This window comes from Pristis pectinata, chromosome 6, assembly GCF_009764475.1.
Source record: "Pristis pectinata isolate sPriPec2 chromosome 6, sPriPec2.1.pri, whole genome shotgun sequence".
Lineage (NCBI taxonomy): Eukaryota > Metazoa > Chordata > Chondrichthyes > Rhinopristiformes > Pristidae > Pristis > Pristis pectinata.
The window spans coordinates 97,420,514-97,440,562 of record NC_067410.1 but is presented as its reverse complement, the minus strand read 5'-3'; the positions used below and the strand labels follow the sequence as shown (position 1 = coordinate 97,440,562).

Here is a 20,049-nt window from a genome sequence, read left to right as displayed (position 1 = left end):
GAGAAAGAGGGAAGAGGACACAAGTAAACTTGATTGTTTGGAATATTGTGAGCAGTTTTGGGACCCATATCTAAGAATGTGCTGGCATTGGAGAGGGTCCGGGGGAGGTTTACAAGAATGATCCTAGAAATGATAGGGTTAATGTATGAGGAACGTTTGATGGTTCTGGGCCTGTATTCACTAGAGTTCAGAAGGATGAGGGGGGATCTCATTGAAACCAACTGAATATTGAAAGGCCTGGAGAAAGTGGACCTGGAGAGGATGTTTCCAGTAGTGGGAGCATCTCGGACCAGAGGGCACAGTCTCAGAAGAGAAGGATGTCCCTTTAGAACAGAGATGAGGAGGAATTTCTTTGGTCAGAGGGTGGTAAATCTGTGGAATTCATTGCCACAGACAACTGTGGGGGTCAAGCCATTGGGTATATTTAAAGCAGAGGTTGATAGGTTCTTGATTAGTAAGGGCATCAAAGGTTACAGGGAGAAGGCAGGAGAATGGGGTTGAGAGGGAAAAATAAATCAGCCATGATCGAATGGTGGAGCAGACTTGATGGGCCAAATGGCCTAATTCTGCTCCTATGTCTTATGGACTTATGGTCTTAATCTTTATGTTCGTCTGTTTCCTTTAGAATGGTGGAGTACAGGTTTAATTGACCTTTCACTCCCTGGGATTTCTTCATTGGTGGACAGGCTAATTATTTCCTTAGGACAATGAAAACATTTAAAAATGTACAGGCCAGTTTCAAATCTTCTGATTCTTTTATTTGGTTATTATTGGCTTTCTGTAGCATTTTGTAGCCTCTTTATCATCTCTTGCCCTTTCCAGCCAGCTAGTGCAATTGTTAATATCATTCAGGATTGAGACTTCAACTTACGTTTTTTGTACAGAGCAAGAATGCTCATAAAGGTTGAACTTCCTTCATGCTCTCATTTTAGTACTTTGCTTGATGCAGTTACAATGAGTTCCTATGTAGACTATTTTAACAAAATTACCAACACATTTATGCTGCGTTATTCATTTTGTTAGAATAGATATTCAGGACTTTTTCCAATGCATTGAGGAATTTGTTTATATGTTACTTTATTGGAAACTAATGATAAGTGTATGTAAGCTTGTGGTGACTTTATGAAATTCTCTGTAGGAGACGTGTTTTAAAACAATTTAAAGCTGTGGCAAAATAACACACTAATGAATGTACTAAATGTTTCCACTTTGTGGTTCCTACGTTGCCGTTCAGATTACATTGCATACCTGTTTTCTGTTATAAGTTACTTGCTTCTGTTATTTCCAGGAAAGGATGGAGTCCCGGGATTCCCAGGCCTTAAAGGATTCAAAGGCAATAGAGGCCCGAGTGGATTGCCAGGGGATCCTGGCCCACCGGGTGACCAGATGAATGGAGAGCCAGGTCCAATTGGGCCTCCAGGACATCCCGGTACCTGCGGCCCTCAAGGTGAAGGGTATTTGAAATCTTGTGGCCTAACTGCATGCACAGAAGCTGACTCACATTAAGAGCTGCTTCCTACAGACTAACCTGTTGTTCATTAATGCCTTTAACTCCTTCTTTCCCATTGCACCACCATCCCTTTTGTCAATTAAGCTCTTCTGCCTGCACCCTGTCACAGACATTTCCTTTTTGTTCTCTCCTCCCTCCCTCCTTTCTTTTCATCTTAAAAATTGTTTTATCTCTAACTCTTCCTGGTTCTGATGAAAGGATATCAATGTGAAGCATAAATGTTGTTTCTTCCTCCGTAGAAGCTGCCTGGCCTGCTGAGTATTACTGTGTTTTCTACTTTGTTTCAGATTTCCTGCATCTGCAATATTTTGCTTTCTCTGTAAGGGGCTGGACATAGAATTCCAACCTCATCCTCATGGCAATCGGGAGGTAGTCAGGAAGTTAGAAATGAAAGATCCCACATTTACCTGCCACTATTTTGATGGTGGTTTCATATCAAATTTTTGTCTCATGCCACTCAAGGGGGCACCTTAGTGTGATATTTAGATCAAACCCATAGAGTGCAATAAAATTTACTTCTAGTGAACCCAGCAACAAAATGGAGACAAAGTCTTTATGATCAAACAGGAGTGTGTTCCTCTCCAAACCCCTGCACCACCCAGTACTGTTCCCTCAGCAAATCTTCTGCTGCTAAAGGCCTCCCTTCCTCTCATCAGCCTTCTGCCTTATGATCACTGCCAGTCGATCAATGGTCTGACTCCCCCAACCCACTTTCTGGTCCTTGACCTTTCCCTTTCCCCAGGACCATCTCACACACCCCTCAGCTGTGGTCAAGTTTAAAGTACAAGTAATAATGTTGTCCAGCCATTCAAATTCAGCAGGACCCCTGTGATCCTGGGATTTTGTGACTCACTCCTGCAGGCAACCCAAGTCCCCTCCTCCCTCTTCAACTACCCTCAAACATCAGGGTGCATGTTTCTTTTTACTTCAAAGGTTTCTCCATTAATTTTCTAACTTTGTTCTCAAATGCTAGTTTCATTGATCCCTACTTTCCAAGTAGATATGTCACATGTCAAGCAACTTCTTGATGCCTGCTGTGATATCAGAGGTCTTCAGTGTTTCAGAGTGAAGGGGCAGAAGTAGTAACAGGACACCCTGTATCGAAGGCAGTAAATTTTCAACTAACCAGCTATGGTTGGGTACAGCAATATTTCAAAGTCATACTGTGTGGTACAGTCAGTTGTTAAAGCAAAAGACTGGAGCTGCTGGAACTGTGAAATAAAAACAGAAAGTGGGCAGTATCAGTGGAAGGAGAAACAGAGCTTAATGTTTCATGTTGAAGGTGGGTCTTCAATCTGAAACATTAACTTTGTTTTACTTCACAAATGCTGCCTCACCTTTTGGACATCTCTACCATTTTCTGTTTTAAAGTTGCCCCTACACTGAATACTCTCCAGTAAACCCTCAACTTTCATGGAGGTTTCATTCCTGAAATTACTGAGTCCTAAAAACCATTAATAATATCTATCCTCGGCTGATTCTTGGAGGTTAATTGTTAGGCAGGGTTTGCAGAGTTAAATGAGACCTTTATTTACCATGAGTCGTCTCAATGTGATGAGGTGTGTGGACACAGGTAGAGGCACCAACCCTGCGCTGTTAGTGGGACATTTAATATTTATACTTGGGTGAGGAGGAGTTGTGCTTTTCTTCACCTCATTCAAAGATTTCACTTTTAATAATAAAGAATGACTCCTGCAGAGATCACATAGAGACTCCATTTCATTGTGTTGAATAATTTCCTCATTAGCAGAAGTATCAATAGTTTACATGTCTTGTCAATACTGTCATGGTCAGTTTCAAATGTGAACTCCCAAAACCACTAAAGTTAAGGAGACACAACAGACTGCAGATGCTGCATTATGGAGCATAAAAAACCAAACTGCTGGAGGAACTCGGCCTTCCCTCTCCCCTCTCAGTCCTGATGCAGGGTCTCGACCCAAAACATCAACAATCCCTTTCTCGCAACAGATGCTGCCCGACCACTGAGTTCCTCCAGCAGATTGTTTTTTGCATGAAAGTTAAGGGTTTACTGTACACCTATGTGTCCTCCTAACTTCTACCTTACAAAGTTCAGGCTACATTTTAAATCTAGAATCTATTGTTGAAAGTTTTGCACTGGGTGTTATTCCAGGAACTGATGTATTCCCATCTCGTATTCCTTTTCTCCAATAGCTTCTCTGCATTAAATCTCATTTTGTGATTGATATGCAGTATACGTGTTTATATAGGTCAGCACAACATTGTGGGGCAGAGGGCCCATACTATGCTGTATGTTCTATGTAAGGGAGTTGAGGAGCATGGGGAGAGACCAGGAAAGTGGTGTTGAAGCCAAGACTAGTCCAGTCATGACCTTTGTTCCTGTTTCTTCTGTTCCCGTTTCTTATGTTCTTATGTATGTAACAAAAGCTACTGAATCATGAATGTCTTTCCCATTTCAGGTCTGTCTCTAAAAGGGTTTCCGGGAAATCCAGGTTCCCTAGGCACGCCAGATATGAAAGGTCTTCCAGGAATGCCTGGCAATCCAGGAACCCCTGGCCCAATTGGTAGACAAGGTGAACCAGGTCCTCCGGGCTTCAGGGGGAGACCTGGAATTCTTGGTCCAGTGGGTAAGTTGTGTACAAAACAAAAAGATGCTTCCCAACAGTGTGGCGATGTGCAGTATCTTACTCACCTTCATCTTGACACAACATAATTTTTCATTTTTCATATGACTGAATTGATACTTTAGGTAACTCAGCTCACCAGCTGTGGTAAATTTCCTTCTGGTGTCACAGGGCCACATCCAAATTGTATCCGTCACCTCATTCTATAAAGAGCCTAATTCCACACTTTAACCATTTCCTTCTATTATCTTTTATCCAGAGTTGTCTTTGACATCTTGACAAGCATCCATTGATAGTTCACGAGTGATGATTGCCAAGTCATTAACTTTATTTATTTGCCTAATCAGGAATTTGGTCATTTGAAAATCTGAATAGGGTATCACCCTGATCTTAACGTTGCACCTTGAGCCATAAATGTTGGTTTTACAATGAGGGTGTCAAAGTGCTTTTTCTTCAACTGTAAATTTGTTTCCTTGAACTGTAAATGTGTTCCCTTCCTCTTTTGGATGCTGGATCAGAGTAAGAATACACAATTTTCCACTTTGGTCATACAAACACCATATTTTCCAATTATACATGGTTTCCCAATTGATCTCACAAATATAGACATACCAAATTTCCCAATCTCTCTCTCACTCTCTGTCTCTGTCACACACCACGCAGATGCATAATGAACGGTCCATGAACACTACATCGTTATTCCTTTTTATTTTGCACTATTTATTTATTTTTGTAACATCGTAATTTTTATGTCTTTATGTCTTGCACTGTACTGCTGCTGCAAAACAACAAATTTCACAATCTATGTCAGTGATAATAAATCTGATTCTGATAATATTTCTTGATCACAGAAACCATATTTCTGAATTTCTCTCTCTCTCTCCTGATTGCTTGCACACATATTTTCTAACCACACATACCAAATTTACCAATTTCTCTCCCTCTTGCACACATGTATGATATTCCCGAATCACACATGCCAGATTTCCCAGTCTTTCTCTCAAACACACTCTGCCAGCCAGAAGGGCCTCTGCTTTGAGGATTGTGCTGGCACTTTGCAAGACATCGACACCAAAGGATCCACCGAAGGCTTGAGGAGATTTGCCTTGTAGGTCTGTAGCAAGCGCAAGTAGCTGACAGGATATTCTGGATATCTTATTGTAACAGCATAACTAGTTGTACATGGTTTATTTATTTGATTCTCTCCCCTTCATGTATTAGGCAGCAAAGGTAGCCAAGGCATTTCGGGATTTCCAGGAGTACCAGGTCCACGGGGACAACCAGGCCCTAGTGGACCACAAGGACCAAATGGGGATGATGGAATGAAAGGTCCTGATGGAAGTAAAGGGGCTACTGGAATAAAAGGTACCAGACATTGGATTTTAGACTGACATGTTGTTTCAGGCACGCATCTGGTTTTGGTATTTTCTTCCAACTCATTAACATACTGTATTTGTAAATTGGAGTCAGCATTTCTACATTGAAAACAATTTACAAACTTATGTCATACTGAAAAGCAAAGGCGTTTGGACTGGTACTTGGGTAAGAAAGATCGAGAGAGATACAGGCATAGTGTGGGCAAAAGGGATAAACATAGATAGGCATCTCAGTTGGCATGGATGAAGTGGGCCAAAAGGGCCCATTTCTATGCTGTACAATTTTATGATTCTATATCCCGTTAATATATGGGATTGTTTATTTTTGAGTCCTTTCCTTTCATGAATTAGACAGCAAAGGTAGCCTTTGGGATTTCAAGCATTGAGGTCTGAGGGTTTATAAATTCTGCTCTTTCTCTTTCTTTCTCCACTTGAGAAGAAATTTCTTACTCTATTTATGTCTCCAGTATTGCAGATCATTCTTCAAACACGTGCTGTGCTCAGGTCCTTGAGGCCACTATTTGAAAGAATGTGAGGGTGGTGTGCTTCATTGATGTGTTCTCATTTATCAGTGCTCAGTCCATAGCTACTGACAATTTACAATATCAGCTTAGACTCTAAAACCCAAGGCACAATTTCTAAATTTGTGAAGGGGTAGAATATTGAAGAGGCAAACTACATTAATAAATATGCAGAATAAGCAAATATTCGGCAATTAAGTTCAATGCTGACAAACATGAGGTAGTTTACTTTGGCAGAAATAGAGGTCAATTTATGTTTAAAAGCTGCAAGTCTAGGTGGGGTACAAGAATAAAGTGCTCTTAGAATATAAAGTCAAAGTCAAGTTTATTGTCATATGCACAAGTACATATACCACAGGTGCAATGAAAAACTTCATTGCAGCAGCATCACAGGCACATAGCATCATATAAGCAGCATTCACAAGAAAAACATGAATTAAACGTAAATTATACCCAATTTTTACAAGAAATAACACAATTGGAACAAAAAAGACAAAGTCCATTTCAGTGCAAAATGGTCATAGTGTTGCTAAACTGTAGCAATTAGGGTTTTGCCGGTTGGTTTAAGAACCGAATGGTTGAAGGGAAGATAAATACACCAGTCATTAAAAGTCTTGCTTCAGATTAGCAAGGTCATAAAAACACAAAATCTGCCAGCAAAGTTTATTTCTAGAGGAATATGCAGTAACTGAAAAGTAGAGAAGTTGTACTGAATCTGCATCAAACCTTGGTGAGACCACACTTGGCATACAGTTCTGATTGCCATATTATAAAAAGATGTAGAGGCTCTGGGGAGAATGAGGAGAAGATTTTCAAGGATAGTGCCGGAAGTGTGAGGGTATACATATCAGGAAAGGATGAAGCAGCTGGAATAAAACCGGAAAGTTCTGGAAATGCTCACCAGGTCAGGCAGCATCTGTGGAAGACTCTTTGAACTTGAAACGTTAACTCTGTTTCACTTTCCACTGATACTGTTTGTGGAGTGTTTCCAATGTTTTATTTCAGATTTGCAGATTTTTGTGACCGTCTCGGGCTCTTTGTTTTTAAGAGAAGAAAGATGAGAGCTGAGTATTAGAGCCCTTTAAAAGAGTTTTAAAAGAGTCAATGCAGAGAAAATGGTTCTACTTGTGGGGGTAGAACATAACTGGAGTCCATGAATATAAGACAGTCATGAAGAAAGTTCTTTACCCCAAGAGTGTTGAGAATGTGAAACTCCTAACATAGTGAATAGTACAGATGATTTTAGGGAAAGCTGGTCAGGCATATGAGGGAGAAGGGAATAGAGGGTGAGGAAAGATAGCGGGAGGCTTGAGTGAAATGTAAATGGAGTGGTTGGGCCGAATGGTCTCTTCCCATGCTGTTTATCCTTCTTTGTAGTCCTTCCACGTCACAGTTCAGCTTAGAGGAGGAATTCACCAAATCAAGAATTGTCACAACTTAGTCTATTTTGCCACAGAACTGTTTGGAATAGAATTGTGTTTTAACCTTGTGTACTTCATACAAACTGTAGAAGAAGGTTCTGAGAGAAAAAGTTAGATCCTAAACATGTTATTTTCTTGAAGCTGGAAAACAATGAGCAGTTTGTTAGCTCGTCCTGGTAAATAAGAGACACCCAGCAGCTTTTATCCTGGAAAACCCTGGTCAGAGGTCTTCATCAGGCCTTTGTGTTGTAGACTGGCCCTGCTTTCTATAAAGGGAGGAAGGTAAAATCCGACTTAAACACACACGTTGGCAGAAGGCTGCTGGAGCAGATTTTTACCAGACTCGGAAGGCTTGCATGGATAGGAAGGATTCAGAAGGGTATGGGCCAAATGGAGGCAAATGGGACTAGTTCAGGCAGGCACCTTGATCAGTACGGACAAGTTGGTCTGAAGGTCCTGTTTCTGTGCTTTATGACTCTACGTCTCTGGATTTTTTTAAAAATTTAAGCAAAATGTTTTAGAGTAATATGTTTATTAGTTTGTGACATTACATGAAGGCAAGTTTCGTGGTTTGAGTTAAGTGTGTGTGTTCATTACCCTTGTGGAGTTAATTTACTTGCTGTCTGAGAAGCAAAACAGTTCAACAGACCTTACTGAGCTCCAACTTAGTCAATCCATATTTAAAAAGATTAGATAGCTCCACAAAGATGGGAATATCTAGCTCAGATTACAGGGGGATTCTTTACACTCTTATACAGTTAGAGATTGAAACTGCTGTTAAGGGTGACCAGATCCATAGCACCCAAGGGAAGATCTAGAGCAAGAATGGAAATTCATACAGAGCTTTGGCATGTCCTGAGATTTTGAAGGGTGTTATATGAATGCTAAAATTACTGGAATGTTTTAAATAATATTAATAAGAAAGGAACAACTGCTTTGTTTCAGGAGAAATGGGGGAACCAGGAGATGTATCAACACCGGTTATATTTTATGTAAAAGGTGACCGTGGATCCCCAGGTCTTCCTGGTGAACCTGGATTTACAGGACCAAGAGGTAAGGAGAGACTTCAGCTTAATAGTCTCTGGCTAGAGGATTGTTTATGTAGTGATGGGTAACTAGTGGAATTGATTCTTCCACTTCATGAGTGAAATGGAATTCAACAAAACCAGATGAAGCTCAGCCAGTCAAAAACTTGGCCATTTGGGTGTGGGTCTGAATTGACACCTACTCTGGACAACAGTACAATGCAGGAAATGGCAATGCTCCTAACAAATACAAACATCTGGTCTGGAAACTTGTAAAAAAAAGTCATGCTTTCAGGGCCCTGCCTGAGATTTAACTCCATGGCTTATGAACAAAAGCGTAGCTCATAATTGAACCTTGTGCCCTGATTTGCAGCATAGTTATAAAATGAAGGACAATCAAGTCTTTTTCGGAATTGCTTTAAGCATGAGAACACCACTGTTCAATGATTCAAGAGATGTGAAATCCTTTTCATGCCAATTACACACTTATTCTTGTCAACTTCAATATAAGTTTGAAAGTGGATTGGTTGTCTTGTGGTATAAATTCATCTTTGACAACATATAAAGAACAATATAGTGGCATGTACACATTGTCCTTTTTTTTTCTGAAACTCAGTGTCATTGACCTTCTTGGAATTATATTTTGGAAGTGGAGTTCAACATGCTTTAGCTACTACATTGGGACCAATTCATCCTCAATCCAGCCTGCACTGCACATGCGCCTCTACTCAGTAGAGTAATCAAACACAAAGTGTGTCTGGCACCTCAGCTCACTTAGATTAGGGACTGCCCCGGCATCAGGGTTGAATCCAGGGAGAGAGTGGGAGGTGAGATGTTAAGCATCTCCACACTGCAGTGGTCAGGCAGGGAAATCTGGACTAACATGTGGACTAATACAAGCCAGCTCTTCTGCACAGAACTGCCACCACATTGTAAGTTCAATCTCTCCTGCTGAGGCATCCTACCCCCTCCTGTCAAGACCTTGCTGTGTTACTGTGCTGTGGTATTCCAGAGTCCTGAGCACAAGGGCATTTTGTTTTGTCTATACTTCACTAATACATCATTATAACTATTTCAGGAGAAAAAGGATTTCCTGGAATTCCAGGAATCCCTGGATTGCCTGGTAGGCCTGGTTTACCAGGCTCCAAGAAAGGCTTGCCTGGAATGAGTGGACCAGCGGGTCCAGCTGGATGTCAGGGTTTAATGGGACAAAAAGGTGAAAGAGGTATCATTGGATTTCCTGGAATGAATGGTGAGAAAGTAAGTCTTTGATTCAATAGAACTGCTTCATCAGATTTTTTGCTGTGGCATCAAACTAACGCATTGCAATGGATTCGAGATGATTTCATGTCGTGGTTTATTTGTACTTAGGGTGACACTGGAGAATTCGGAATACCTGGGTTACCAGGAGCCCGTGGTTGTAAAGGAGCAAAAGGTATGCGTGCACATGATTAGGTCCGCAATATATATCAGTGAATGTGCGGGTTCCTGTTAAGGCCATGAATTGTACTCTCATCCCGTATAGCCAACAGTCACTGAATGGAGGCTGCAAGTTTGAGTTACTTGACATCTGTAGCTCAAATGAGCATGATATGAGTCTTAAAAATACTAGTTACTAGATAAGTATATATTCATAAATTTATTTTATTATTTGGTAAGACTATTGAACGGTTCCCTTATACAATGAGATGGACTCTGACCTCACGATCTACCTTGTTGTGACCTTGCACCTTATTGCACTGCACTTTCTCTGTAGCTGTGACACCTTACTCTGTACTGTTATTGTTTTTACCAGTACTACATCAATTGCACTCTGTCCTAACCCAATGTAACTGCACTGTGTAATGAATTGACCTGTACGATCGGTATGCAAGACAAGTTTTTCACTGTACCTCGGTACAAGTGACAATAATAAACCATTACCAATACCAATTTTGAAGAATGAGGGGTTACTTAATGAGACAGATAGGACCCTGAGAGGCATGACAGGGTAGATGTCGAGATGGTTCCACTAGCAGGAGAGTCTCGAACAAGGGGACATAATTCCCAAGATGAGGATCTAGTCATTTAAAAACAAGGTACGTAGAAAGTTCTTCTCACAGAAGGTAGTGAATCTCAGAAATTCTCTACCCTTGAAGGTTGTGGAGGCTAGATCATCAGAAGACTTTAAATTGGAGGTAGTTTAATTTTTGGAAGATCAGGGAATTAGGAGCTATGAGAATCTGGCATACAGAAGGAGTTGAATCCTGGGGTAGATCAGCTATGATCATATTGAATGATTGGGGCAGGCTTAAGGGACCTGGTGATCTACTCCTGCTCCTATTTTCTTGTGTTCTTATGTGTTTAGAGATTTGCCCCAATAGTGCTGTATGGAAAAGTACTGCCTGGTATATCACTAATCCATACTCCCACCACTATAAAGGTTTCAGTTCATGCTGAGCTCAGGGTCTCAAAAGGGAAGAACATATTAATTGGAATTTCCACTGCTGATGACTTTGCAGGCAGACAGATAAGATTGGGAAAGAGTTGGATCATCCAACCACTCTGCTTTAAGTGATTCCCCTTCTTGGTTTCCAGCATGTCAGGTAGATTTAAAATCAATGCCCATATATCTTATAAAGAAAGTGTTCCCCTCTGCATTATTACATCCATTAGGCTGTTGAGCTTAAAAATTCATACAAGATAACAAATAGCGGATAACAAGAATGGAAAAGGAAGATGTAAGATTTAACAAGAGTTCGAAAACAGAGACAAAAGTGCACTTTTCTTAAAAATGCAAAGAAAAAGGAAATATTTATCTCTTGCTACATAAGTTCAGCCAACTGTTATTTATAATTGTTCATTTTATCACAAACTTCCTCTAATAATAAACTACCAATGCATCTTTTAACAGGAGACGAGGGTGAATCTATCAGTTTGAAGGGATTTCCTGGACCAAAGGGACAGGCAGGTGATGCTGGAGAGCCAGGTAAGCTGTAGCTTTCCAAGAATCACCATCCCCTGCTACTGGACACTGCCCACTGACACCTCAGCTCTGCACTTGAGTCCGGCATTAGCTGAGGTTAATGTCGACTTAGAGCAGTGAAATACCATCAGGGTTTCTCCTATTTACTTGCTGCTGCTTTGAGGGAAGAGTAACAGAGGCCCCAAAGAAACAATTGAAACCATTGGTGTTTTGTTTTCTAAGCCTTCCACTGATTTTCCATCAAAATTACTGTGAAGAAGTGGAAAATCTCCCGTGGAAAGTCATGTAATAGTTATTATTCTCTGTTCCTGTAAACTTTTTTGATCTATGCCATTTAGTTTATTTTCTCTCCTCCTCCTTGTTTGTCATTTCTGTAATAAATGTCATCTGTTACCCATGCCTCCCTGTCCTTCACCCTGAACAGTCTGTTAACTGCCCTCATCACCCACGTGTTTGGTGCCATCTGCAAATTTTGAAATCGCATATCCAAGTCATTTATAGAGAGGGTGCAGACGAAGTTCACCAGGATATTGCATGGATTGGAGTGTATTAACCTTAAGGAGGGGTTGGGCAAAGTTGGATTATTTTCTCTGGCCTATCAGAGGCTGAGTGGAGACCTGACAGAAGTATATAAAATTGTGAGAGGCGTAGATAAGATTAAGGCAATGAATGGTCTCAACCCGAAACGTTGACTGTCCATTTCCCTCCATAAATGCTGCCTGACCTGTTCCTCTAGTGCTTTGTGAGTTGAGCTCCTTTGTATTAAAACACAAAACCGCTGGAGTCAACATTTTAGGTCAAAAATCCTTCATCAGAACTAGGAAGGAGAAAAAAAAAGCTCTGCTTCCCTCTGATGAAGGATCTCCAGCCTGAAACATTAACTCTGTTTCTTTTCCCACAGATTCAACCTGACCTGCTGAGTAGTTACAGCATTTTCTGTTCTCCTTTTAGATTTCCAGCATCTTCAGTTACTTTTTCATCAATTTTGAGAAAATAAGCTCGTTTGAAGTTTGAAAAGTAGCTGCAGGGAAGGTAGAGGAAGGGGAACATCTCTGATAGGGTAAAACTGGCGTGACCAAGGAGATAAGCTGCAAACAAGGTTTTCTGGTCAATGAATGAATGGGAGCAATTAGAGAGTGAGAACATAGACAAAAGAACGTAGGAGTTGTGAAATGCAGAGCAGGAAGACGTGCCGGGCAGGGCAGGCTGGGTGTGTCCTCCAGTCCATACCGGGCATGTTATCCTGCTCTGCATTTTGCAAGATCACTCTGTTGCTTTTATCATACTCACTATCTTCTTTGTCATTGAGAGCTCTGTCCTTGGCTTTGGTTCCCCTACCTTTACCTTCAATGGGAATTTACCTAGCCTATACCTGAAGCATGCCTGGTTTATAGATTTTAAATACATTGTTGTGTTACTGTTTTACCTGCCAAGTGCCCAATGACAAGTATGACTTCACTTGTCTAGTTTCTCATAAGGCAAATGCACACATCAGAAACCGACCTTAGTTTGGAATATGGAAACAAAACTGCAGATGCTTGAAATCTGAAGTAAGAGCAGAAAATGCTGGAAACACTCATCAGGTCAGGCAGTATCTGTAGGAAGAGAAACAAAGCTTTAGATTGAAGACCTACTGTCAAAATTTTGTTTCTTGCAAATGCCTTTGATCTGAAAAGTTAACTTTGTTTCTCTTTCTACAGTTGCTGCCTGACCTGTTGAGTGTCTCTAGACTGCTTTATTTATTTAACAGTTTATATATTTTAAAACTGTTTTATTTAGAATTAGACAGCTATCAAATTTTCCGGCATGCAACTTGGAATTACCATACTGATCAAAAAAACATTTCCCATGGATGAGGGTTATGTTTCCTTGAACGTGTGATTTAGCTATGTTGCGAAGATGGAGGGGGGTTCTGTTTATCAGATTTACTTTTAATCTGATCAATGATTCATGTGAGAACATGAAATACTGAGACCAGATATGTGAAGACAGAAGGTAACACAATGCACAAGGCTAAGTTCAGCCAAATTCTTAAAATACATTATTTGAGATTAAATTAATTGTCATTTAGAAATGCATGAGCAGTCTCGGGTGATAAAAAGAATGCAGCAGATGTGTTGAAGCATTATCAGAATGCAGTATTCCATGGGACATGTTAGAAAGATACAGGTATAACACATGAAAGGAATAGTGGTAGCATGGATAGAAACTGGCTGATGAACAGAGAAGAAATAACTGTGTGTTATGTGGGTTTGAGAATGATTGCAGGTGGTGACACCAGGCTTCACTGCTCATTTCAGTCTCCTTTTGTTCACAGTACGTTTCAATAATTTGGGTGTAAAGGTGGCAATCTCAAAGTGTTGGTGACAACATAAAAGGAACAGATTTCAAAATCTGAAAACAATTCATGTGAGAATGTCAAAACACTGATCCAAGATACATGACACTAGAAAGCAGTCTATTTCATAAGGCTATGTTCATTTTCACTTTGCCCATTTTATTTTCCCTTTCAGCTCCACTTTCAGTCTGCTATAAATCAGTCTTATTATCAATTGAATTACTCAGATGACATACTTCATTCTACTGCTATTGTTGTTTTATCATATTCACAATCTCCTTTGTCATCCTGGGAAAGTGAACAGGCGAAAGGGAGAAATATAGTTTAACAGAACTGGCCAACGAGTTCAAGAATTCTTTGATCTGATCTCAGTTTTATCTGAGCATTATTTCTACTATCCATTGTATTTCTGAGGCCCTTGTGAATATAATGCACAGACGTACTGAAATTTGGGCTGCTGCTTTATGGGTCTTAGATTGTGGACAGGCACGGTAGTGTAGCGGTTAGCATAACACTTTACAGAACCAGTGACCCGGGTTCAATTCTGGCCGCTGTCTGTAAGGAGTTTGTACATTCTCCCTGTGTCTGCGTGGGTTTCCTCCAGGTGCTTGGTTTCCTCCCACATTCCAAAAAGACGTATGGGTTAGTTGTGGGCATGCTATGTTGGCGCCGGAAGCATGGTGACACTTGCAGGCTGCCCGCAGAAGACGCTATGCAAAAGATGCATTTCACTGTATGTTTCGATGTACATGTGACTAATAAAGATATCTGAATAAAGATATCTTGTATCAGAATGCAAGATGTTCTCCACAAGACAAACACAAAACCTTCACATTTAAACTATGCAGAAGGGAGGCAGGCTCATTTTACTAAATGATTTGTACAGGGTAGTTCATTATAATTGGAAGATAGCTACCTTTACAACATTCCTTTCAGAGCAGAAGAAACTTATAATAAAAATTAAACTTTTGTAATGCACAAAGCATTATTTCATATGATGCAGTTACAGAATGTCTGACTTAATTAAACATTGGCAATACTTTTGCCTTTTATTTGAATTGCACTTTGGAAAGTCCCACGCAACTTGGAATATAAGAAAATAAGAAACAGAAGCAGAAGTAGGCCACTTGGCCCCTCACTGTGCTATTCAATCATGATTGATCCTTGACGTCAGAGTCACTTTCCTTCACTAACCCTATATCTCTTGATTATCTTGATAATGAAAAGCAATTGATCCCAGTCTTGAATATACTCAGGGACTAAGATGAGATTCATTACATTCTGAGGGAAGAAATATCTTTGCATCTCTATCCTGAATTTTGAGACTATGGCTATGGTTTTAAACACCCCAGCCAGAGGAACATCAATTCTGCATCTAGACTATAAAGCCCATAAGAACTTTGTTTCTGTGATATGCTCTTTAATATTTAATGCAAAATGTAACTTAATATTTTAGTGTAATGCCAAGCTAATTGCTAACCCTATTACTTTCTGTTTTATTTCATTTGTTTTTCATGTTTTATGTCCCTGATCTCTAGCATAGATCTGCATTGAATAGTAATATATATAAATATTTACCTATGCAATAAACTTTTAAGGTGGTATATGTAATGACTTTATTTCTGTTTTGTAGGTCTAGACGGGTTATCTGGGCAGGTTGGTCCCCCTGGTTCAAATGGAAGGAAGGGTACACCTGGAGCAAAAGGAATGCATGGAGATCCAGGGATACCTGGCTTCCCAGGTAGCTATTTTAAATGAACAACCAACCCGCTAACTGTTTGTTATCAGTGTCAGAGTGTCAGATGTGATTAAGTGTAGCGATTGCAAGAAGAATTTGGGGGAAGAATCAAAGAGGTTTACAGCCTGGTGGCTCATTGTATCTATATGGACTATATATGAGAACAATATCTAATTCCACTACGCTACTTTCTTCCTGTATGTCTTCTTCCCACTTCAGATATGCATTCCTTAAAACATACATTGGATTTTGCAGTGAGTGATAAAGTTACATTGCTCTCTGTGTGCGTAGAAGGAAGCTGTGCACAAAGGTCAAGTGAGCTCTGTGCTATGGACCTCCTTTGACATTTCTTGCTGTCAGGCTTCAGTTCAAGACGGTCCCTACCCTTGAGAAACAATGACACCGTCAAAATGGCTAAGAAACCAATTACATTGAAGAATTCTGAAAGGCACCAAGCCAGGAAGGGAAAAGTATTATTTTTAGTTACGGAATATGAAATAAAAATTGGAAAGTACAGACATGATGAAGGTAGAAGTGAAATCTGGAAATAAATGACAAAAAAAATAAGAATCTGTTGGTTATCTCAAAATCCATTTAATTGAGAAATATGCATCTGAAGGAATTACAATTCACATAGACAAGATTTGCTTTTTAGTGACAGAGTTTGCCAAGCACTCCATTACAAACACAGCTCTTGCAACAAAATGTCACAGTTAGGGATATTTTATGCTAAGAATAATTGGAAGATATCTGAATCTTCTGTCACTGATTTTTCTTGATTACATTGAAGGTAGTTGAAGACATCACACCCAGTGAATGATTGGAATTTCTGTATTAAACCTCATGTGGAATCCTGATGCTACTGCCATTATATAGTAACAGCAAATGCTGATAGTTTCACCATCATTACAATTGCAAAGATCAGGACAATGTCATTTGTCTCAGCCATAATCAGAAACAAAACAATCCATGATCTCTCCCTCCAAAGCTATTTCTTCTAATCTCATTATTCACTTTTTCACTGAGAGGTTTCAACTGAACACCAGTTCCCACTGCCTATCCAACTGGAGGAACTAGTCTTTCCCTACTTAGTCATTCAAAATCGATAATTCTACAGACTTTTATTACATTGCATTTTACCATTCTCAGTAAAAATAATTCCATTAGTTCAGTACCTTTTGTACCTCAATAAGGTTCCGAGGGAGATATTGTCAGCAGTAAAGTGTGGAGAAGCAGCAGTGTGATCATGGTGGCTCGAAGTGTCCAATGAACTACAACGCAATGGGGACTAAGGGAGTGTAAGATGGCACATGAGTCACTGGATCTTACAGAAGATCTTTCACTAGAAGAAATGTTCATTGATGTCCAGGCATTGCAAAAGTGCAAAAGCACCTCAGCATCAGCTCTCAGCATTAATATTTGTAACTCACCCACTCCACATCTGGAAGCAAGAGGAGAGGGGAGAATGCTGTGAGGACTTTCACAATGTTCTAGCGGCTGCATGGGGACTTTTTCATTTATCTATGATGTGTATGGACAGAAAAATGGGTAACAATGCGTGAAAGGAATATGCTTGATTATAATAAGCATGTTATGGAGAATCATCGAGTCGAGCACCATTGTAACAAGTCCCTCTGCCCGCTGTGTACCCAGCAACCATCAAACATCTGCTCACACTAATCCCATTTTTTATTCTCCCAACACATTCCCATTAACTGCACCCCCTCCCCAATACTCTCCCACTCAGCCAGTGGCCAATTAATCTACCAATCTGCATGTCTTTGAGATGTGGAAAGAAACCAAATCTCCTGGGGGAAATCCACATGGTCATGGGGACCAGCAAGAGAAGAATTTTTGCATTTGATAGAAATATTTAGTTACCTTCAGGGTGCTGGCAGTAGGGAACTGACTTCTGTGGGATGGGGTAAGCTGTCAGCTCCCTTTTAATGTGGTTTCCCTGATATAGAGGGATGAATTGTAACTCTAGGTGTGTATTAGGCTTATGGGTTATGTCACGGTTGTTGCATGAGCTGGTTCTTCCCTGGCAGCGACGGGCAGGAGCTTCTCGGTCACAGTAGTTATCACCCCCTGCCTCAGCACTACCAGAATGTCCTGTTGAACGGCACAGTACCCCTCATGCATATCTGACCGGGGATGGCCAGGAATGGACTCTGAAATACTTCTGGAAGGAACCATTTTCATTCACTGTACATATGTGTTTATATATATTTTGATTTGAATTCCTCCTAAGGGGGGGGAGGGGGGAAGTAATTTTTAAACTTGTAATGAACTTTTTAAGGAATGAGTTTTAATGCTTATACTCCCAGCTTTGCATTCCCAGGTTGCAGAGTGGGAGGTAATGTGTGTATGTTTTTAAGGAGGTTGTGTGTCTTGTTCAACTTGCCCAACTCCTACTTTCAGGACCAGGTTTATCAAGGGGAGGGACCCATCTGGTTCCCTTGTAATACTTTCATCTTAATCATTTGTTGGGCGTCAGTTTTATTAGGACACCCAGATATTATTTTTAAAAAAATGAGTTGGAAATCAGATTCAAAGTTCGTGTAATCACTTGTTCAATAATCGTTGTGCTGATTGAACTCCTAAGGTGCGCAAGGACCTCCGGGAGATTTAGGAGCCCCAGGACCCCCAGGATTACCTGGCAGGCCTGGACAACCAGGACCTTTGAGCTTTCCTGGCCCATCAGGTCCCAGAGGTAAGTTGTGGAGACACCTCAGAATATACTAGCAATATAATCAACGGCAGATGATAACAACAGGTAAGGTTCAGAAATTATAGTACCCAAGAGTTACTACTTAAAGCCAGAACCATGGAAAACATACCATTCTATTTTACCTGTGATTGGTAGCTTAGTTGGAGCCCCATTCATTTTTGCTTCAATGACACTGGAATGGATGGTGGTGCACACCACCAGCTTCTCTTTATCATGCATCAGCATTGTTTCTGTCACTGAGGCAGAACGCTGTCCTTATCAAAGTATTCGGAGAATACATTTTTGACTAATTTATTAAAATAAAACATTGTACAATCATATTAGGATATCTTGGACTTCAAAAAGTACAGTTTGGTAAATAAATGACAACCAATACTGAATGATTTAATGGTTTCAAATATTGTTGTTAGTGGGATGAATGTGCATTTCCTGGTGATCTCATCAGGACAAGCATCAATTGAGAAGAGTATATTCACATCTGATCCAATATTATGCAACTTTCCAAGCTAAACTAAACACTGCACCACTTCAAAATTCCCAACTTATAGTTCATCTCAACTAGTTGAGACATAACTATTCTCAACTGCAATTATAAACAGATATTCCATCCATCTGTCGAGTGTAATGTGCAATGCTTTAAAAAAATTTAATATGTTGAGCATATAAAATCTTTATATATGATTTATAAAGAGTGTTCTCTTGACTCTAGGTATGCCTGGATCACCTGGTTTAAATGGTTTAAATGGATTACGAGGACAAAAAGGAATATGTGGACCTCCTGGTAAGGATTACAGTGTTATCATATTCAGTGTTAAATGCTGAATCAGCAACTCTTCCATCCAGCTAGCAGATGCCAGTTACATCCAATCATTGTGTCTTCCGGGTCGTTGCACTAAGTTATTTCATCCTGAACCCAGATACAAGCCACATCTCTTTGGCATACCTTCAACCTTTGCCTATCACATTTAAATGTTATTGCCCAGAAATTGATTTGCAGCCACTAACTAAATGTACTCAACAATGGTGGCTGAGCATTCTACACTGTTTAGAACATAGAATAGTACAGCACACAAACAGGACCTTCAGCCCACAATGTTGTGCTGAACCAATTACATTAGTAATAAAATGCCCAACTAAACTAATCCCTTCTGCCACTTGCCTCACATTCATGTGCCTATCTAAGAGCTTCTTGAACACCCCTATCGTATTTGCCTCCACCGCCCCCCAGGCAGCGCATTCCAGGCACCCACCACTCTCTGTCTAAAAAAAAACTTGTCCCGCACATCTACTTTGAACTTACCCCCTATCACCTTAAATGCATGCCCTCTGGTATTGGACATTTCAACCCTGGGGAAAAGATACTGGCTGTCTACTCCACCTATGACTCTTATAATCTTATAAACCTCTATCAGATCTCCCCTCAGCCTCTGCCACTCCAGAGAGAACAACCCAAGTTTATCCAACCTATCCCCACAGCACATGCCCTCCAATCCAGGCAACATCTTGGTAAACCTCTTCTGCACCCTCTCCAAAGCCTTGACATCCTTCCTATAATGGGGTGACCAGAACTAAATGCAATATTCCAGATGCAGCCTAACTAAAGTTTTATAAAGCTGCAACATAACTTCCTGACTCTTGAACTCAGTGCCTCGACTAATGAAGGCAAGCAGGCCATATCGTTCTTTATCGCCCCATCAACCTGTGTAGCTACTTTCAGGGAGGCTTCCGATCGTTTCTGATATCTGATTTCGTTAATTTCAATGGAGAATGCACAGCTGCTTCAATATGACTCCATTGAGTGGGAAAGAACTTCTCTTCAAG

At 40.4% G+C, this 20,049-nt stretch overlaps 1 protein-coding gene across 1 annotated transcript in view; it reads left to right on the top strand.

The window, feature by feature from the left end:
- The window catches only part of LOC127571887 (collagen alpha-4(IV) chain-like), a 147,506-nt gene that overhangs the window by 101,470 nt on the left and 25,987 nt on the right, over positions 1-20,049 (top strand). Inside the window, exons 30-39 of the mRNA XM_052018634.1 lie at positions 1,289-1,447; positions 3,949-4,116; positions 5,335-5,478; positions 8,377-8,484; positions 9,535-9,716; positions 9,828-9,891; positions 11,350-11,424; positions 15,393-15,500; positions 18,103-18,210; positions 18,938-19,009. Of these exons, the coding sequence (XP_051874594.1) occupies positions 1,289-1,447; positions 3,949-4,116; positions 5,335-5,478; positions 8,377-8,484; positions 9,535-9,716; positions 9,828-9,891; positions 11,350-11,424; positions 15,393-15,500; positions 18,103-18,210; positions 18,938-19,009 (1,188 nt within the window). The remainder of the gene's footprint in view (positions 1-1,288; positions 1,448-3,948; positions 4,117-5,334; positions 5,479-8,376; positions 8,485-9,534; positions 9,717-9,827; positions 9,892-11,349; positions 11,425-15,392; positions 15,501-18,102; positions 18,211-18,937; positions 19,010-20,049) is intronic.